General features: G+C 38.3%; 3 protein-coding genes across 3 annotated transcripts in view; 1 reads left to right on the plus strand and 2 right to left on the minus strand.

The window, feature by feature from the left end:
- Nucleotides 1-607: 607 nt before the first annotated feature.
- On the minus strand, nucleotides 608-3,201 carry LOC146138372 (alpha-galactosidase MYORG-like). Its single transcript, XM_083394580.1, has 4 exons — nucleotides 2,893-3,201; nucleotides 2,261-2,802; nucleotides 1,841-2,021; nucleotides 608-1,657 (listed from the first exon to the last, which is right to left on the minus strand). The coding sequence occupies exons 1-4, from the start codon at nucleotides 3,199-3,201 to the stop codon at nucleotides 608-610; spliced, it is 2,082 nt and encodes a 693-aa protein (XP_083250706.1).
- A 2,747-nt stretch (nucleotides 3,202-5,948) lies between these two features.
- LOC146138373 (WW domain-containing oxidoreductase-like) overlaps nucleotides 5,949-17,364 on the plus strand; it is a 44,697-nt gene continuing 33,281 nt past the window's right edge. Inside the window, exons 1-6 of the mRNA XM_083393456.1 lie at nucleotides 5,949-6,109; nucleotides 6,549-6,613; nucleotides 7,038-7,095; nucleotides 7,977-8,155; nucleotides 8,472-8,578; nucleotides 8,895-8,983. Of these exons, the coding sequence (XP_083249582.1) occupies nucleotides 6,021-6,109; nucleotides 6,549-6,613; nucleotides 7,038-7,095; nucleotides 7,977-8,155; nucleotides 8,472-8,578; nucleotides 8,895-8,983 (587 nt within the window). The 5' untranslated portion in view covers nucleotides 5,949-6,020. The remainder of the gene's footprint in view (nucleotides 6,110-6,548; nucleotides 6,614-7,037; nucleotides 7,096-7,976; nucleotides 8,156-8,471; nucleotides 8,579-8,894; nucleotides 8,984-17,364) is intronic.
- On the minus strand, nucleotides 9,095-15,808 carry LOC146138374 (uncharacterized). The gene is made up of 6 exons (XM_083393457.1): nucleotides 15,463-15,808; nucleotides 14,440-14,570; nucleotides 12,551-12,727; nucleotides 11,670-11,785; nucleotides 10,936-11,050; nucleotides 9,095-9,684 (listed from the first exon to the last, which is right to left on the minus strand). Exons 1-6 carry the CDS (start codon nucleotides 15,623-15,625, stop codon nucleotides 9,400-9,402), a joined length of 987 nt encoding a protein of 328 aa, XP_083249583.1. The 5' UTR covers nucleotides 15,626-15,808; the 3' UTR covers nucleotides 9,095-9,399.

Consider the following 17,364-nt stretch of genomic DNA (forward strand, 5'->3'; position numbering starts at 1 on the left):
GCAAAATGTGTTGTCGTCTATTGTTTTATTCTGTACAAGTCAAAGTGAAAGATTGATGTTCTAACAGTTTTTTGTCCAACTCTCTAAACGCGCTATAACTTTTTTCGAGATTAGGTCTATAACGGATATTATTACATTACAATTTATCCGACTTAAATATGAGGGGAGTTTTTACAAAATGTGTGTGTTCAACTCCATTTAGTTCAAGTATTTTATAACGACATTTTTATAGCACTTTTGTTTTGAATTAAAACTCTACGTATTTGACCAGCCACAGGAGATTTCTAAACGTTACGTGTTTTATGACGTACATGATGACGTCGTTTTCTTGGATCTGCCTCTGGTGACTTCTTACCAATCACATTGTGTTATTGCTTGTTGCGTCAATGTTTATACTGGTTGAATTATAATAAACTTATAATAGGTTGCATAGCCTAGAATTTAAATTCGACGAGTGTTTAAATTAATAAAATTGACCTTTTATGTTGACTGGTTTATTTTTATACATTATACGCGCGTTAAGAGCATCATAAAACATGTCAATATCACTTTTAAATAAAGTCAGTGTATTTTATCTTGGGTTGCTTGTTTTTGCTCTAATTTTTTATTATTTCTTTTCCCACCAAGATATTTCGTGCAACTCAACAGTATAATTATAAACCCATTTTCCACCACCAATTTCACAGTCTACAGGTTTATTTGCATCCGTTAAACAGTCTGTTCTCATCCTATCTATCCATATCAGCGACGAGTCGCCTGGCAAATAAATGTCTCTACTGGTCGAACCCTGGTTTACAATTGGAGCCACGAGGTACCTATCTCCAACCAAGAATTGGTCGTCCACAGCAAAGGCGGTCTTGTCACCAGGCGATGAATGAAACCAAATGGGTGCAACCGGCAAGGACAACTCCCCAGACACGTACCTTTCAGCTGCTGCCACAACCTCGTCGTACACAACAGTGCGATGTAGATTGACGTAGTGGCGAGCAATTTCTGTCACCTCGTCGTCATATTGCCAGGGCGAAATGGAAAACTGCATGCAGGGCAAAAAGGCCGAGAGCTCAATCCATCTAATGAATAGCTCTCGTTCCGGTTTGTTGTCGTTAGCAATACCGAACACGTACACGTTGCCACCGATCATATCAGGAAGCACAAACGGATATCCCAGTATGCCGAACAACAAGGCGGAGGGAATAACCGTTTGAAATCCCCTTAACGAATTCCAACTGGAACCCTTGTCCATTAACCGCATAAAGTAGGAGGCAGTTTGCATTTTCCACGCTGAACGCATTTCCATCATTGAACCGCCCACAGCATACGCGGCATCGGAATAGAGTGTGGTGTACTGACCGGGATTCAAAAGTCGGGTATGTGCATATTCCAGTCCCGGTTTGGGAAGATAACTTGTCTCGCCGGCGTCGAATTTGAACGAGTCGAGAGCGTACTGCGCCTTGCTTCCCTCTATCAGCGATTTGTACCAATCAGCGGCTTCTGGGTTGGTAAAGTCGACCACCGAGCCCCGCCCGTTCCACCAACGAATAACTGCAGGAATTCCACTGGCGGAGTCAGGAATGAAGTATCCTTTACTCAGTCCTCTAGCGTAGTTTTGAGAGTCAAGATTGATAAAGGGTGTTGTCCAGGTGGTAACGCGAAAGCCCTGCGCCCAACGAAAACAAAGAAATATAATTCCGTACAATCAAAATAAAAAAAAAAAATTATGCACACGAGGTTGTTAGCTTGTGCAGCAAAATTTAGTCTTGCCAAATTTTATGTTGATGACTTGAAACAGCCGTTCGTGTATTTAAATTATTAACCGAAATAAAATTCAAATGAAATTCACCTTGTTGTGGAGATTGTTAACCATTTGTTTCGGCGTTGGAAATTTTTGCTCATCAAATGTAAAGTCACCATATGAAGTCTCGTAACCGTCATCTATTTCAAGCTGACTGTTTGTAAAGTTATGCGCCAAAATTTCCTCGGCAAAGTTTTCAATTACGCTTTGATTTATGTTTCTTTTATATCTGAAAAATATTTGATCGTTGATAATTGCCAACTATATTGTGTTTTTTGGTAAAGGAACACATAACCCGGCTGCAAGAAATTTTATATTTGAAATTTATTTAATCTTTAGAGATGCTGTCATAAATTTCGCTTTTAATAGTTTTTTTCATGCTTTTTAAATCCTTGCGACAATGGAATGCATAAAACACTTCATTTTCTCTATTTTTGGTGGTTTAAAATTAAAGCTATTTTCCCTTACCTTGCCCATGTTGACCAAATAGGGTCCTTGATCATTTTCAAATCCGGTAAGGCGGAAGGTCGTTTGATGAAACCCAAGTCCATGGTGATAGCTTGGTGAGTTGATTTGCTGTCCTCGCCGACGCAAGCTTGATACGACAGAACGGTCAAGCTGTCTTGCGTGTCCTTTAAGAATGTAGGTCCGACCAGGACGTTGTTTCGGTGTGAAGCAAACAAACACATTTCCTTGTTGGGATGCATGGACACGTGAAGGGGCGTTGTCGGTTCAACGTATATTGCAGAACCGAGCGAAGAAAGATAGTATCTGTCCAACACATTGCCATACCTCTTGGGCAGATCGCTGGACAGGAACGGAACGCCTCTTTCCAAACTGACCTCGTTAATCGGCCATTTTTGCGTGATCATTTCGGCCCCACCCACCCACATCACAGACTGGTTGTTAAGGCCATCCGTTGTGTACATCAATATACAATCTTCATGGAGCAGTTCACTGTCAGTCGTACATGCTTCCGAGTCGTTATGACTGCTAACAATGTTCCAACACTAAAAAAGTTCACAAATACCACAATTACAGCAGGCCAACAAGTCGGTTAGCTCATCATTAAAAAATATTATCAAATACAATATGCCCACCTGTACAGTTCCATCATAATCAACCAGCGGTGTTTCTGTTACAATCAATGACGATTCACCGCAAGCTAAATTCAACGGTTGTTCGTTTGACAATTGGCCACCGTTACGAGCTAATGCTTCCGAAACTATTTGAAGCTTTTCATTTCCCGTTCTGCGATCGAACCAACGTATTCTTCCATCGTCTGTTGTCTCATAATAGTACCGTTTTAGTGGTGGGCCATCACTTGGAAGTAGAACCACCCACAGACTGCTGCAAATTCCAGCTACTACAATGCTTACGGCGAGACAAACAAACGGAAACTTTTCCATTACAACAAAACATGCAGCACAATTGTCCTGTCTTTACAAACATACAATCATGACAATCAAGGGAATAATTTATAAAATCTAGTCAATACATGTCTCACATTATGACTAAGTTATTTATTAACTTGTATCAACATAACGAGAAGGGCGCTGTTGCTCAGTCATCTAGTGCTGAAGCTAATAGTCCACATATATAAAGTGATGCTGATTTATAATCGTTAAAGTTTGAACCGCTGGAAGCCAGGAACCAGTGGTAAAAGTGAGCCGAAGCGAACTAACCGTATTCACATTGTTTGCAAAAAACTAAGAAATTAAATAAATTCCGCGATAAAATTCTACCTTTTTTTGGTTTGGCACATTGTTTTTACGAAAACCTACAGCAACAATTTCTATTAGTGGAATTATCTAAAGTTTAAGTAACGGTAGTTAAGGACAGGCATTTCAGCGGCCTGTGGAGTCAGTCTTGACAAGGAACGTGTGAGAGACTTATAAACAGCCTTCGGCTCTCGCCTTAAGAGCCAGCTCCATCTTACCCGTAACTTCAGCTTTTCATCGCTAAATCCATTGCCGCAATCTTCTCGACTATAATTAGCGTAGACTTTTTCAATTGCATAAACATCTTTGGTCCGACCTTGATTCATAAATTGCTTAAAAACCACACATTTAACAGCAAAATTTGTTTTGCTAGTGGAGATTTATTACGGTCCGCCGATACCTTGTTGAGTTTGGTTTTGGCCCGCGACTGGGAAAAGGTTGCCCTTTCCTGCTCTATGGGCAATTACAGTTTACACAATAGGCTTAGGTATTTTTTTTGCTACAAGCCTTAATGCCCAGAGTGTAGTAATACTTTTATATGACCTAAATAAAAATCCTAGATCCACATTATTGATTTATCTGTGTACAGTATTGCACATAGGCTACCTTCCTACTTTTTCACAAACCCGTGCTTTAGCATGTGTAAATCGAAATATTTTTTTATGTCGTTATGAAAGTAACAGTTCATCCCTGGTAGTGTTTAAAGACGCAACTATTCCGCACTTGTTTGTTATATTAAATTAGACAGAGAATGTATAATTATGAAGACATTAACGTTGTAGATTTTTGAGGTCGAAGTGCGCTGTTAGTCCAATACTAAGGCGTTTCATGCAGCTAACTAAAAAATTACCTTGGGATCCTGCAGGTTTTAATTAGAGGCCTAACGAAAGTTCTTCTTTATTAGCTTTGATTACCACATTTTTGGACCAATCGGGACGCTTCAAACAGTTCCCAAATATAGCATTTTTTATGCATTTTTTTTCTGATGCACAAAAATACGTCATAGCGTGACGTCCCCAAACAGGGAACTTAAAGAGAGCCTTTTGCTGCAAGACAAATTCTCGTCCTTATGTGCAATTATAGGGCTAAAATGTATTCCGGTTGATTACGACGAATTAGGAAGTCAAATAACATTAACAGTGCCCACCAGAAAATTCGAATTGATTAGATTTATTTTTTTCGGCACATTGTTCATACAAACCGCTTATATGTTGGTTAGATTAAATTTACACTGAAAAAAAAAGAAATAAAGGAAAATTTGTTACTTTAATTCGTTTGATTAACCGGAATACAATTTACACTTCTACCAACGCCTATCTGGCGTTGCTTCTACGAGGCTGCTCGAGCACTATGGAAACACACAATAAGATGCATAACGGCACAAAAAGTACTACCGATCCTCATTTGTTACTTTTTTTAGTGAATAAATTTAATTTATTTTATTTTTCTCTCGATACGGAATTACTCAAAAATGCAGGCAACACTGATCCAGCGTATAAAGAAATGCACTCGCGTTGTATCTGCTGACCAACCCTATTTTAAACCAATCATAAGCTTAGCTGAAATCGATGTAGTATGTTTAATCAGTGTCGACGTAATAAATGGTGTTTAATAACAGCAGAAAGTTTGTAAACTATTGTCCATTTATGAAAGGAAGGTGCTATTTTGCCGGATAACAAAGTAGTTTAAATTTTCGCCGCTGTTATGGAAGCCTACCATATTTTTGTCCAGGCGTTATATTGCTAAAATTATTTGGGTTAGGTTGCGAGTTAGCGTTTGGGTGGGTCTAGTATTATTATTTTATTATTATATTTACTCTCCGATATTTATTTAGGCGCCAGTCGAAAATTCTACCACAACGCACATTATTTGTGTTAGGGTGCGGGTTAGCGTTTGGGTTAGGGTGGGTCACCCCAAACCCAAAATATTGTGCATTGATTTATAATTGTGATAGAATTCTAGACCAGCACCTTTATTTCTTCTTTGTAATTTTTGAATTTTGACAACTCGTTTCATAACTGTTAGAAATGTGGTAGAATTCTAAACAGTGCCCCAATTTTTTATATAATAATTACTGGGTGTAAGTGTGTATACCAAGTGATCAGGGAAAATAGTCTATAGGTGCACCACACCACTGGCTGTATACATACTGGAGAGATCCAAGTAAAATAGCCACTTCAACGTTATCTAATAAGTCTTAATTCATCATACAATGGCCATGTTCTTATAAACATTAGGATAGCTCCTTTACTTCCTGGGCTGTATATCATGCCATCCTTTTGGGTTTAAAATAAGACATTATGACGATAAAACAAAATAAACTAAGTGGCTATTGACGCTGCCTAAATTTAACAAAAGCACTTATATATGTTTTGTTGTTGCTAGAAAAACATACTAGCACTCATCATTAACCTACTGATCCTCAGGTCTTTAGGAGCTCTATCGTACCAAACATCTGCTCAAAAACTTACACATGAGGTTAATTGAGGCAGAATTGAAATAACAACATGTTGGAACCTGATACAGATAGTGAAGATGAGGTGCCACATGGATGGGAAGAGAGGGTAACTCCTGAAGGCTGGGTCTATTATGCCAAGTAAGCAAAGGGTTGGTGTGCTAAAAGTCCAGGCCTCATCAACTCGGTTTTGTCCATGGCCTACCATGTTTATTTTATGCCACCGTGGACCTAAGGAGATACCCATAAAAGGCATATTAGTAAAGCTACAAAAATGATTGTGATAAACATTGGGGTATAAAGACCTACGATTAAGGAATATGCAAAAAAAGCCTCTAAAGACTGTAGTTGTTTGTTGTTTATCCTAAATTGTATAGGATTTACTAAATTGTTTATCCATGGTAGTATCTTAATCTATAATGCTGAGGGTATTTCTCTAGCATAACCAAAACAATTTAGTTACATTCCAGGTTTGCTATATTTCTAACATATTTATTCTGTGTACGGCCTTTATTGTCATGACAGTTATAAGCCATTGCAGATCTTGGAATTAAAAGAAAAAAAAATTGTTACATTACAGCCACTTTACTAAAATTACAAAATGGGAACATCCGAAAACCAACAAAAGAAAGCGTGTGGCAAAAGGTAATTTAAAATTAATCTTTAAAACAGGTAGTAACCTTTTATGTTACAAAGACCCCCAGTTGTATAAAATGGCATTTATTAGACAAATGTAGGGTTGTTTCTAGAAATGAGAATGTGTTATAACGAATGGCAAGTTAAAGATGCATTACACAAATATTGTTCTTAACTGTTACTTAGAAAAGCAGGCCAAGTTTAGGCCCTTATATATTTAGATTAGAGACATGCATTAACTGCAATTATAGCTTTGAAAAAAGCGAATTGAATTTATTTGTGAATAAGTCACTTCAAGCCAACTAAATTGACTGTCAAAAGTATGTATATCGAGAAAAAGAATAATTAAATTATTCAACATTTAAAGCTTCCAGTACTTGTGATGCCTGTAATAGTTTGTTAAACATATCCTGACCATTAACCAATCTTTTAGAGCTTCCATATGGATGGGAACGTTTAGAAGATGAAGATGGAAGGACATATTATGTGGAGTAAGCTATTTTCAATACAAATTATTCTTTTTTTGCCTTTGTTACAGATTGCAACTTAGATTTGTTATCTTTTAAATAGCAATGTCTGATAAAATTGGATCAGAGCTCTTATCGGCCTATATTTGACTTTTACCGATATATCGGTATCGGTAAATGTAGGCTGATATTTTAGTACGAAAATATGATAAAATTTTTCCTGTACAACAAACAACTTACACATTTTTTAACAAAAAAATTGGGTTTTGGCATCACGCCAAGTTAATATGCAAAATATTAACAATTAATAAAGGTATATAATCTAAACCGTTATTTGGATTTTATTTTCAATTAACCCAAATTTTAAACATTTCTTAGGTATATCAAAAAATTAGTATCGGTACCGGGTATCGGTTGACAAAATTGTAAAAAATCTGATATGGGTAATGGTCCAAAAATGTGATATTGGCTGATCTCTAGTATTGGTATTCTTTCGGTATTAGAAGGTGCCAATTCAATACCAATTAAAAAAAGTCTTTCAGTCACGATTATTATACAACACAGCGACCCTACTTTTGAATGTAAATTCATCAAAAAAAGAAATAAATAAAATAGTAGGTTAACAATTGTAAGTAAATAATGTTTAAAACATTAAGAAAATTTTGAAAAAATGCTGATAATCTTTTAATTTTTGTTAATTTTACTTCCATAGGCATAGTAATAATTTTATTTCATATCTGATCACACATTGATACTATTTTTCCAAAATATTAGGTTACTGCATTTCAATAAAATTTGAAGTATCGAACATCTCTTGTTTTGTAAATAATAATTAATTGTCAAACTGAACATATTTGAATTTCCACTAATTACACTTTAGAAATATGTTCTTTATTTCACTTTAGTCATGTCAGCAAAAGAACCACATATACTGACCCAAGACTAGCATTTGCTGTAAATATCACCGAAAAGAAAGGAAATTATCAGCAGCGATTTGACGGCAGCTCCACAACAGATGCTGTTCTTGAAGGGACTGATCTTCGTGGAAAGGTTGCAATAGTAACTGGTGCCAGTAGTGGAATTGGTGAGATAACATAAACCTACGATACTTTCAGCTGAAAGCTCTATTTAATTAAAATTACTGAACACTGTCTATTTTTTATTGTTATCAGTTTTTAATAAATCGTTCAAATATTAGTGTTGAACTGTGCATCATGCCTTGCCTTACCATGTTAAATCAGTTTTTTAATTATTAACTATTAATTATTTAAGAGACAACAAAATACAAAATGTATATTTTTAAAATTAAAATGTGTGTTGAATGTCTTGCTAGTAGTTTAACGTATAAAACTGTGGTTATTATATGGAGATTTCCGTTGAATACTAGTTTATGTTTTAAGGTTTGGAAACAGCTAGAGCACTGGCCTGTCATGGCGCAAAGGTCATTATGGCATGCAGAGATACCTCCAAAACAATGGATGTCATTCAATCCATCAAAAAGGATAGGGTACGAGGACTTCTGTTTGTCCTTTATTTTTTAAGGATTTTTTTATCATATATTTTTAAAAATAAAATATCTAATTTAGTTTTTATTGAAATCTTTGTCAGATAAACTTACTTTTTGGCAATTGACACCATTTCGGTGTACAAATATAATATAGAACTGTATTCTTTTTTTACAGCAATATTAGCTCTTACTTTGTGTTAATGTTGAAGTATATATTTTGATGAGTTTGTTTAATATAAATCGTGTTTTACTCATTGTAAATGGGAATTGCTGCATTCAAAAGGTTTTGCTACATTAGGCTTTTCTTCTATTGAAGGATGACGCTGACTTGGTTTTCATGCGGTTGGATCTTTGCTCGCTTCAAAGTGTTGCCGAATTTGCGGAGGAATTTGCTTCAAAATCCTGGTAAGTTGCTGTGTATGTTAGAGTTTCATATCAACTTTGACTATTTTTTCTGAGAGTTTCTTTTTATTTTGCAAAAACGAGTTGATCATGGTGCAAATAATCAGCCTGAAGTTTGGTCTATTTATTTTCTTTACCACAGAGATGTTATGTTGGTAATTTTTTTTGATAACTAGTGTCGTTGCACGAATTTACCAAAAACGAAATTCGACGCAATACGTAAAGTGACATAAGTCAGTGCTAAATGCGTTAGAAATGAGCATGAATAACTCTACGCACTTTTTGGCAAATTTTCCGGCAGCAATCTTTCGCTAACAGTAAAAACACTCACCGCCCAAAAACATCCGCAATCCGGCCACACAGCCAAAAAAGGAATGGGGGACGTTTATAAACCTAACAGCGCACCGAAAAATAGCTCTTCACAGTAGAGTGGTTATTAGTCCGCCGGCCAGCAGTTCGCTGTCAACCGGTCGGGGCCGAACCTTCTTTTTCGGACTGTAGCGCTCTCCCAGAATGTCAGTGAGGGTGTGAAACCGCGCGTCTGCCGTCCATTCCTTGGCGCGTTTTTTCTGCTTACGCCGCCGGCCCCTGCGTCTCCCAACCGATCTGTTGCCTCCGCTTTTCTCCGAAGATCCTTCTTTGCCTCCGCGTTCTGTATAGGCGCCCGGTTCGCTGGTATGCTTTACCGCGGGCAGATGCTGTTTCTGTGCGACAAGAAAGTTTACCCGATCAGCTGTCGTTGCGGTACCTGTGATTCAACTTGGATCTAGACTAGGGCTTACTAAACCTTTTCAGTCTTCTACCCTCTTAACATATCAATTTAAAAAAAAAACTTTGTCATGCCTTTCTTACAGTTATGTCATTTGACGGGTTTTGTTTTGTAGTAGGTTTGCAATTAGCATGTCAAAACAGAAAAAATTCCAATTTTATAGATTTATACCTTGATATAAAAAAATATACGGATTTATTCGCAATCCCATAAACTGGTTGCGCAACCCCATGGGGATATCCTTTGCTAGACAATTTTTAGTTTTCTAATCCGAAGAATTAAAGCAAAATGCGGCCAATTCTAAGTATACTCTAATGTTTGAATTGCTTGTGTGCTCAAATTCTAGTTGTAATCTAAGTCCGGTTTTACCAAAACGTTGGCGAACTAACACTCTTTAGTCGGAAGGAGTTTGCAGTTTGTAAACCTTGCCTTGCATTGCTTTTAAACACTGCGCTTAATCTGCACATGAACTGTATGCTATAATAGTAACGTTTTGAACGGGATTTAAAGATTAACTTTGCTACTCCGAAATTCATTGAACTATGCTTATAGGTGCGCAAATCCGTATTTTAGATCCCCTGTTCTATAGCAGCTAATACCAAAAAGTCCTGCTAAACAGTGGCGGGTCTCCAGACCAAAACAATCCCACAAACGCTTATCAGATCTGTTTTGTGAGCGCTTAGCCGACTTTTACCGCTTCTACAAGACAAATTTAATATTAAAGACTCATATAGAAAAGGTAGCGGGCGACTTCCCCAGGCTAGAGCAGTGGTTCTCAACCGCCGGTCCGTCGACAACTTTCCGGTCGGCCCGCCAAATATATTACAATTTTATATCTACATTGCAAAAAATGCAAGATGTTAAAGGCTTGTCTATCAAGTTTAGAACTTCACCAGTTTCGTAATTTGCAGCATTTTGACGCAACATAGAATTATTGGTCTACCTTAGATTTTATCGTACGTCACAATGCTGCAAGGGTTTTGCCCAACTGTTTAAAAGTTGGCTACTCGTTTAAATCTTAAAATTTAAGACCAGTGGTATGTAAAACCTAACAAGACTTTTAGTCGCATACTTTTGTCGTAATTAAATTTTGGGTTGATTTTGATTTTTGAAGGTCCACCGGTCCGTATGCTAAAAAGATTGAGAACCAATAGGCGAGATCACGTAGGTTTCGCGAACTACTCACTTTAGGAAGTCTGGTGATGAAGGTCCTATCTTCTTCTTCTTCGTCGTCATAGATCGGCCGGTTTGTGACCTGGGGCAGGATGGTCGGTCTTCGTCTTGCGTGGTCCGCCAACGCTCTTGTGTTGCATTGTGGTTTAGTTTTAGTTATTTTTTTTGAAAAGATAAAAAATATGTTGCCCGTTGCAAGTTTTAGTGTAATACTAGCGACAAAAACAAGAGTGGTTAACTGAACCATATAAACCAAATATTTAGTAAAGGGAAGTTAAAACATATATTTTGATCACAGGAAACCTATTATTTTTATTTTGGGGTCTATGCGAAATGCAAGTTTGGCCTGTGGTCCAACCTGGATACGTACTTTCGGCCTGCCCACGTAAAAGGTTGCTTACCCCTGCACTAATACGTTCACAAAGCCCAGTTGTAAGGCACAATATTAAACCAATTACACAGCTGAATTTAAAAAAATGTTTTTACGTTGGATTGAATTCTTATAATTTACCTGTAACGCAATGTGGTTTACGCCAGGTGGCCATTTAGGGGTATGGGTGGCACTAAGTGCTGGCTGCTCTCAACCAGTGTGTTTTTTTATATGTTTTAATGCGAAAATGCACTTTAGTGCTAAACTAATGCAGATTAATTGTCTGTTATCGCACAAGCGACATAATTTTGTAGCTTACTCCAAACAGTACAACACCTGAAAAAAATTCGATTATTCACACCTCGCATGTCAGTTACCTTGCGGGGGGTTGCTTTGTGCTGAGCGTCTGTATGGCGGCTTGGTAGGGGTGATCGGGCTTGTTGTACAGACGTCCGAAGGTGAAAGTCAGGTCAGGCAGGTTGTCCGGATCCAACTGAAAAACGTTAAAGCAGTGGTTCGCAATCTGAGGGTCGCCGGGCACTATGTGTTGATCGAAAAATTGACAAAAAATAAACAATACAAACTAAATTTTAGCGGAAAGGAACAAGAACAACCGCCAGTCTAACAATTGCAGTAATGACATTTGCTTCAGTGAACTTTCAGTGAAAATGAATTTTTTTGAGTGAACCAGTCGTTTTTATGACGTCACGATTACACTTGGTTTCAATTAATAGGCGAAGCTCCAGTATCATGGCCTTGTTTAATAAAATAGAAATCGTTAATGCTTTTGGCGTAAATCTAAACATTTTCGACAAATTTCGAAACAATTGTCTTGAAAAGGGAACATTTTGCCTAATTTTATATGACTTTAATCTGGAATATGTGTAAACAAAAAATTGGGTGTCGTACAACAGTAAGGGGTCCCGCAACAAAACTAGAAACCACTGCGGTAAAGCGTGGAGGAAGTTGTAAGCGACTGTTGTTTCATCAAAGCGCCGATTTTCCCTTTTTCGTTTAAAAAAAGCTTATCGTTTTTTTTAAATCCACGTTTAAACTTATTTTAAGTAGCGTACGATTCGACTCCCCCTAAAAAAAACAAGGCGACTTGTCCATCCGCACTTAAATGTGCACTTTTTTATTAAAGCCGTTATAGTAAATACCTTTTTTCGATGTTTCACCGAAACGGTATTATGAAGCTGCTTATTGTTAAAAAAAAAACAGTTTGAAATAGAACTTTAAATGCCAATATCGGCGTTACCTTGGCAACCATCCTCGCGTCCCTTCTGTTCCACTCCTCCTGTTTTCGCTGTAGCGATCTCACGAAGGTCTCCTGCCTCCTCTTGGCCCGCCTCTCGGCCACCAGGTGAGCATCCCGGAGTTCCTCCAATCTCATGCTGAGCATCCGATCGTGGCTCACGTTGTCGTACAATATCACCTGAGTGAGGATTAGGGTCTTTACGAACTCGTTTTTTTTTAGCTAGAGTGGGGCTCGGCACTCAGGACTCGAGTAGTACTACCATGCGTCCGACATGCGCATTCGCTGTACCAAATTCGAAACCGATAATGTGGCAAACTGTGACATATAAATGTGGAATAGCATATAGTGGGTGGATGAGTTATATGGGATACCATATTGTGAGTTGAGGAGTTATATGACATCCTTATGAGTAGGGGTTACTGTACTGTATATCCATCGCATTTTAGGTACGCAAGTAGGTGGAATACAGGCTGTACAGTCGGAGCCCGTTCGACAAAATTGGCCGATTCAGCCGGAGTTGGACTCTAGATTAGGGTCTCTGGAGTAAGACTAGCCGAGTCCGACGTGCGCATGTGCTGAACCAAATTCAAAATCGATACGTCCGTAAACTGTAAATTGTAAAGGTGGAATAGTATATGGTTGGGTATATAACACCCTTATTATTGCTGTATGTATATCCACCGTATTTTAGTTACGCAAATTGCTTGATTTCTGGCTATCTCGGATTCAGGACTCGGATGTTGTGTTTAACCAACTCCGCAGTTGTGGTTTAGGTTCCGAGAATATTTTTTCTTCGTTCTTGTGCATCGCCATGTCAAATCTTCTGGACCTTGTGGGCCAGTATTTTCTTTTGTGTTTTTTTCTTGCCCAATGGCCCAAGCATCTCATTGCAAAAGGACTCCAAACGAAAAGAGTGTTTTATCCACTTTCAAACAGTCGGTCTTAAGATGAAACTGGTTTTATAGTTTTACGACTCGCAACGTGATGCTGTACATTGAACGTGTGCGAACTGCTGACTAAACAAAGTGTTTTCCAGTTTGCTTTATGTTTAACCGAATGCGAATAGTGTTAAGTTCATAAATTTTTCACACCTATAACTATTCGTTGCGCAATTGCACTACGATAAACTTTTTTTTCAGATCAAATGCTTATTTGAACATTAATGATCTAATTGTAAAATTATTCTTTATCAAAGCACCATCGTTTCGAACACGTATTCTTGCCCTAAAGAAGCTTGCCCCAATAGGTGGTCGAAACGTTGGTACTAAAATTGTAAGGGAAGAACAATTTTACAATTGAAACAATGCCTGGCAGCAACAGTATATTCATAAATGATCTATTAGTGGCCTCATTGCCACTTCTAACTTATTCGGTTTCCAAGGGCAGTGAAGTGCTTGTTACATCTTGATATTTTCATATTTGTGTAATTATTTTTTTATATTTTTGAGTTTGTAAAACATAACATCTTAGTAGTAATAAATATCATGTCGTTCAGATCACTGGGCAGGTCTTGTAAATACTGATGACACTCTTGCATAGAACTCAGATAAGAAACTACTTCTTTTATTTTCTGTCCTACACCTTACGAACATCAAGAACATGTTTCATTCGGTTTTTCAGTACTTAAAATATACTTGGTATTGCAACTAGCAATAGACGAAAGTTGTAACTTCGTAGACTTTTTTCTTATTGGTAGCATTACTTTTGTGAAGCTTTTCTCACTCTCTACAGGCAACTTTACTCTATTTAGATATTATACACATTTGTGTAACATTAGCACAAATCAAAGTTGGCTCGATTTATAAAACGGTTTCCGTTCGATAAACGCTTGCCAAGCATATTTTTTTAGTGCATTTAACCCAGTTGCTAAATATTTTGCTTTTGAATACCTGAGGCAAGTAGGTCTTTGGCTTAAGCTTCTTTGCTCGAAGCACGCTGTTCATCCGAGCCAGCTCCCGATCCTGTTTCAGTTCTTCCTCCAAAGTTTCGGCATGCAGAGGAATAAGGTTTCCCGTGTAGTCTGTGCAAAAATAATGTTATTTAATTTTACGATTATTTATTTTGTTCCACGCGACCCCCGCTGCACTACAATTGCTTGGATGAGCGTTTAGCGAAACTGAATTCCTCCTGACGAGTGGATAATAGTCGTTGTGACCTGTGCAATAAACAGTGCGCACCATTGACCACACGTTACACCACTAAGCAGAAACTGCGGAACGATGTCGGTGTGAAGCTTCTAATGCCATTTTGAAAATGAAAAAATGCCGTGCGTTATCGTGTGCTTTGGCTATTACAGCAAACTCTAACCATTTTCCTCAGATGTAACTGCTCCAAAGGAACAACCTGAAAATGCATTTTACATACCTTTTAGCAGGTCCTTAATTAATGATGCCTTTAGGGAATAAATTACCAGAAACAAAGTTTCTATAGTCATGCACTCAACAGTTACTCAGCACTCACTCAACGCTCACTCAACGCTCACTCAACGTTCACTCAACGTTCACTCAACGCTCACTCAACACTCACTCAACACTCACTTAACGCTCACTCAACGCTCACTCAACGCTCACTCACCACCCATTCAACCCTCACTAAATACTCACTCAACACTCACTCAACACTCACTCAACACTCACTCAACACTCACTCAACACTCACTCAGCACCCATTTATTCAACACCCACTCAACACTTACTCAACACCCACTCACTCAACACTTACTCAGCACCCACTTACTCAACACTCATTCTCAAACTCACACAGCACCAACTCAACCAACACCCACTTATTCACTTCCCATTCGAAACAAGAAAAATGTTTAGTTTGCGCCCCCTCAGCTATGATTTGACCACGTCCAGTTAAGAAACACTGGTTAACAGCGGGCCATCTCTTTCTCAACCTGCCCAGCTCACCTGTGGTTGGCGTCGTGTCGACGGAGGCCGGCGTCTTGCCTGTCATCTTGCGTCCCTTGCCACCCTCCTGCATCATGTTCTTCCAAATGGCCTCGATGTCGCCTTCGCTGAGGTTCTCGGGTCGAAAGTGCTGCGACGCGGCGCTGTCTTTTCGCCTTTCCATGCCGCGCCACTTTTTCTCGTGAAATTTGCTGACGGATAATTGGCTTTTTGTCTTCTTTTCGACAATGAGGGCGGACTTTGCGGCTCCCTTATTAGGGAAACGCGATCGTACGCGGCGTCTCGAGTTGTTCTACAGAATGCCGAAGCTGATTTGTATTCGGATTGCAGCAGGCGAGTGTATGGCGCTACTACGACTGTAAGACAAAATAGATTTAAATTGATTTTCATTTTTTGCCTTATAGCTTCAGTTGACCAAACTACCATGCTGTAATGACTTTTAGGCTTTACGACAACTACTCGTTTTTGGGCTTCACCTATACTAGTGGCTTGGCTGTAAATTCTCCGAGCACCTTGCCAACACCCTTTACCAGCACTCTATCGTACGGGTGCCTTTTAATTGACAACAATGGAATGGTCATCCGATCTGTTTTGGCTCGGCGGCACGGTGTGTTGGGTTTAAATAGCATATTGCGCACGCCGATGACATTTAATATTATGGACCTATCTACCTTTGTTTACCCGCGTTTTTGAGTAATTTTCTGCGGAAAAGGTCCTTCTCTCACTTTTCGTTGCATCCCAGTTTTTTTGTTTGACGGTGGGACTTTCAGGTTGTCGTTACATTAAAAAACTCAAAAAATTATTATTTGTCCGCTGCTATAGCTCATATTTTCCCAGGAAAGAAAAATCCTGATTAAAAACTACATTTGTTTGTCTTGCTTTAGTAGCTTTTTTTCGTTAATTTGAAAACACTAAAGCACTATCACAAGCAGTGTTTTATGTTAAGGTGTTTTGAGGGCCCCAAACTGTCCCTCAAATTTGTCAAACGGTTCCTTAGTATATAAACTACTTTTTAAGCAGATAATTGTCAGTCAGTAAGCAGAGGTTATCAAATACCTCCAGCTGCGAATCAGCAGTCAGAAAATAGTTGGCAGCCAAACATATTTATTTTGAGGTCCCTGAAAATTTCTTTGCCGGCACCAATTCCAAACCTTAAAAAAACTGATCACCAGAAATCAAAAAAATAAATGTCGAGTAAAGAATAAGTACTTATCTTAACATATATATTTTAATTGCGATATTGGAAAAAAGTTGTTTTTAATCCACCTAATTTTTTAGCATGTTCTGTTTTATAGTCTTATACCCGTAACTCAAACTTGTTTGTCAAATCAATTGCAAAACGATAGTACCAACTACCAACTGTTTTCTAACTGTTGGGCAAGGAAACAAGCTAACTGCTTCACGTACTGTTTCTGCATCTCTTTCGTTTACGATGCCAGCAGTTCATTGCACGAACGAGCAAATTGATCGCTCGCACAACTGTTTGTTCAACATTTCAGGCCGTTGTTTAGCCGCGGTCTCGTTAATCATTTCTCCTCTTGTTTGAAGGTTGATATTCACCGCCTTGCTGGTTACTTTTGCTGCGACAACATTTGCTCGTGTCGAGCCAATAAAACTAATTTATGACCCAGCGCATATCCGCTTTGTTTCACATTGTTCAAACAGCTTTTAAAGCAGGCCTGCTGGTCAAGATGTATCAGAGAAGACGGGCCGTTCCACAAATATCCAAATGTAGACATTTTCAGTTTGAACTTGATGCCAAGAGTTCTGTCTGTCATTTTATTCATCTGAACAAGTATTTCGTTCTTGTTGTTAAACGTCTATGTACATTGTGATAAAAAAGTGACACCATCCAACGCAATATGACATGACATTTAGGATATCCCAAAATTGGTGTCCTTA

The sequence above is a fragment of the Ascidiella aspersa genome, chromosome 7, assembly GCF_963924565.1.
Source record: "Ascidiella aspersa chromosome 7, kaAscAspe10.2, whole genome shotgun sequence".
Taxonomy (NCBI): domain Eukaryota; kingdom Metazoa; phylum Chordata; class Ascidiacea; order Phlebobranchia; family Ascidiidae; genus Ascidiella; species Ascidiella aspersa.

Bases quoted from the DNA above. Each gene is read 5' to 3' on its own strand.
- LOC146138374 (XM_083393457.1), bottom strand. From the start codon at position 15,625: ATGGAAAGGCGAAAAGACAGCGCCGCGTCGCAGCACTTTCGACCCGAG. The intron at 11,786-12,550 runs GTAACGCCGATA...AACGTTTTTCAG, and splicing joins ACGCGAGGATGGTTGCCAAG to TTGGATCCGGACAACCTGCC. The intron at 9,685-10,935 runs GTGAGTAGTTCG...CTTGTCGCACAG, and splicing joins TCATCACCAGACTTCCTAAA to AAACAGCATCTGCCCGCGGT.
- LOC146138372 (XM_083394580.1), bottom strand. From the start codon at position 3,201: ATGGAAAAGTTTCCGTTTGTTTGTCTCGCCGTAAGCATTGTAGTAGCT. The intron at 2,803-2,892 runs GTGGGCATATTG...GAACTTTTTTAG, and splicing joins ATTATGATGGAACTGTACAG to TGTTGGAACATTGTTAGCAG. The intron at 1,658-1,840 runs GTGAATTTCATT...CGTTGGGCGCAG, and splicing joins TTAACAATCTCCACAACAAG to GGCTTTCGCGTTACCACCTG.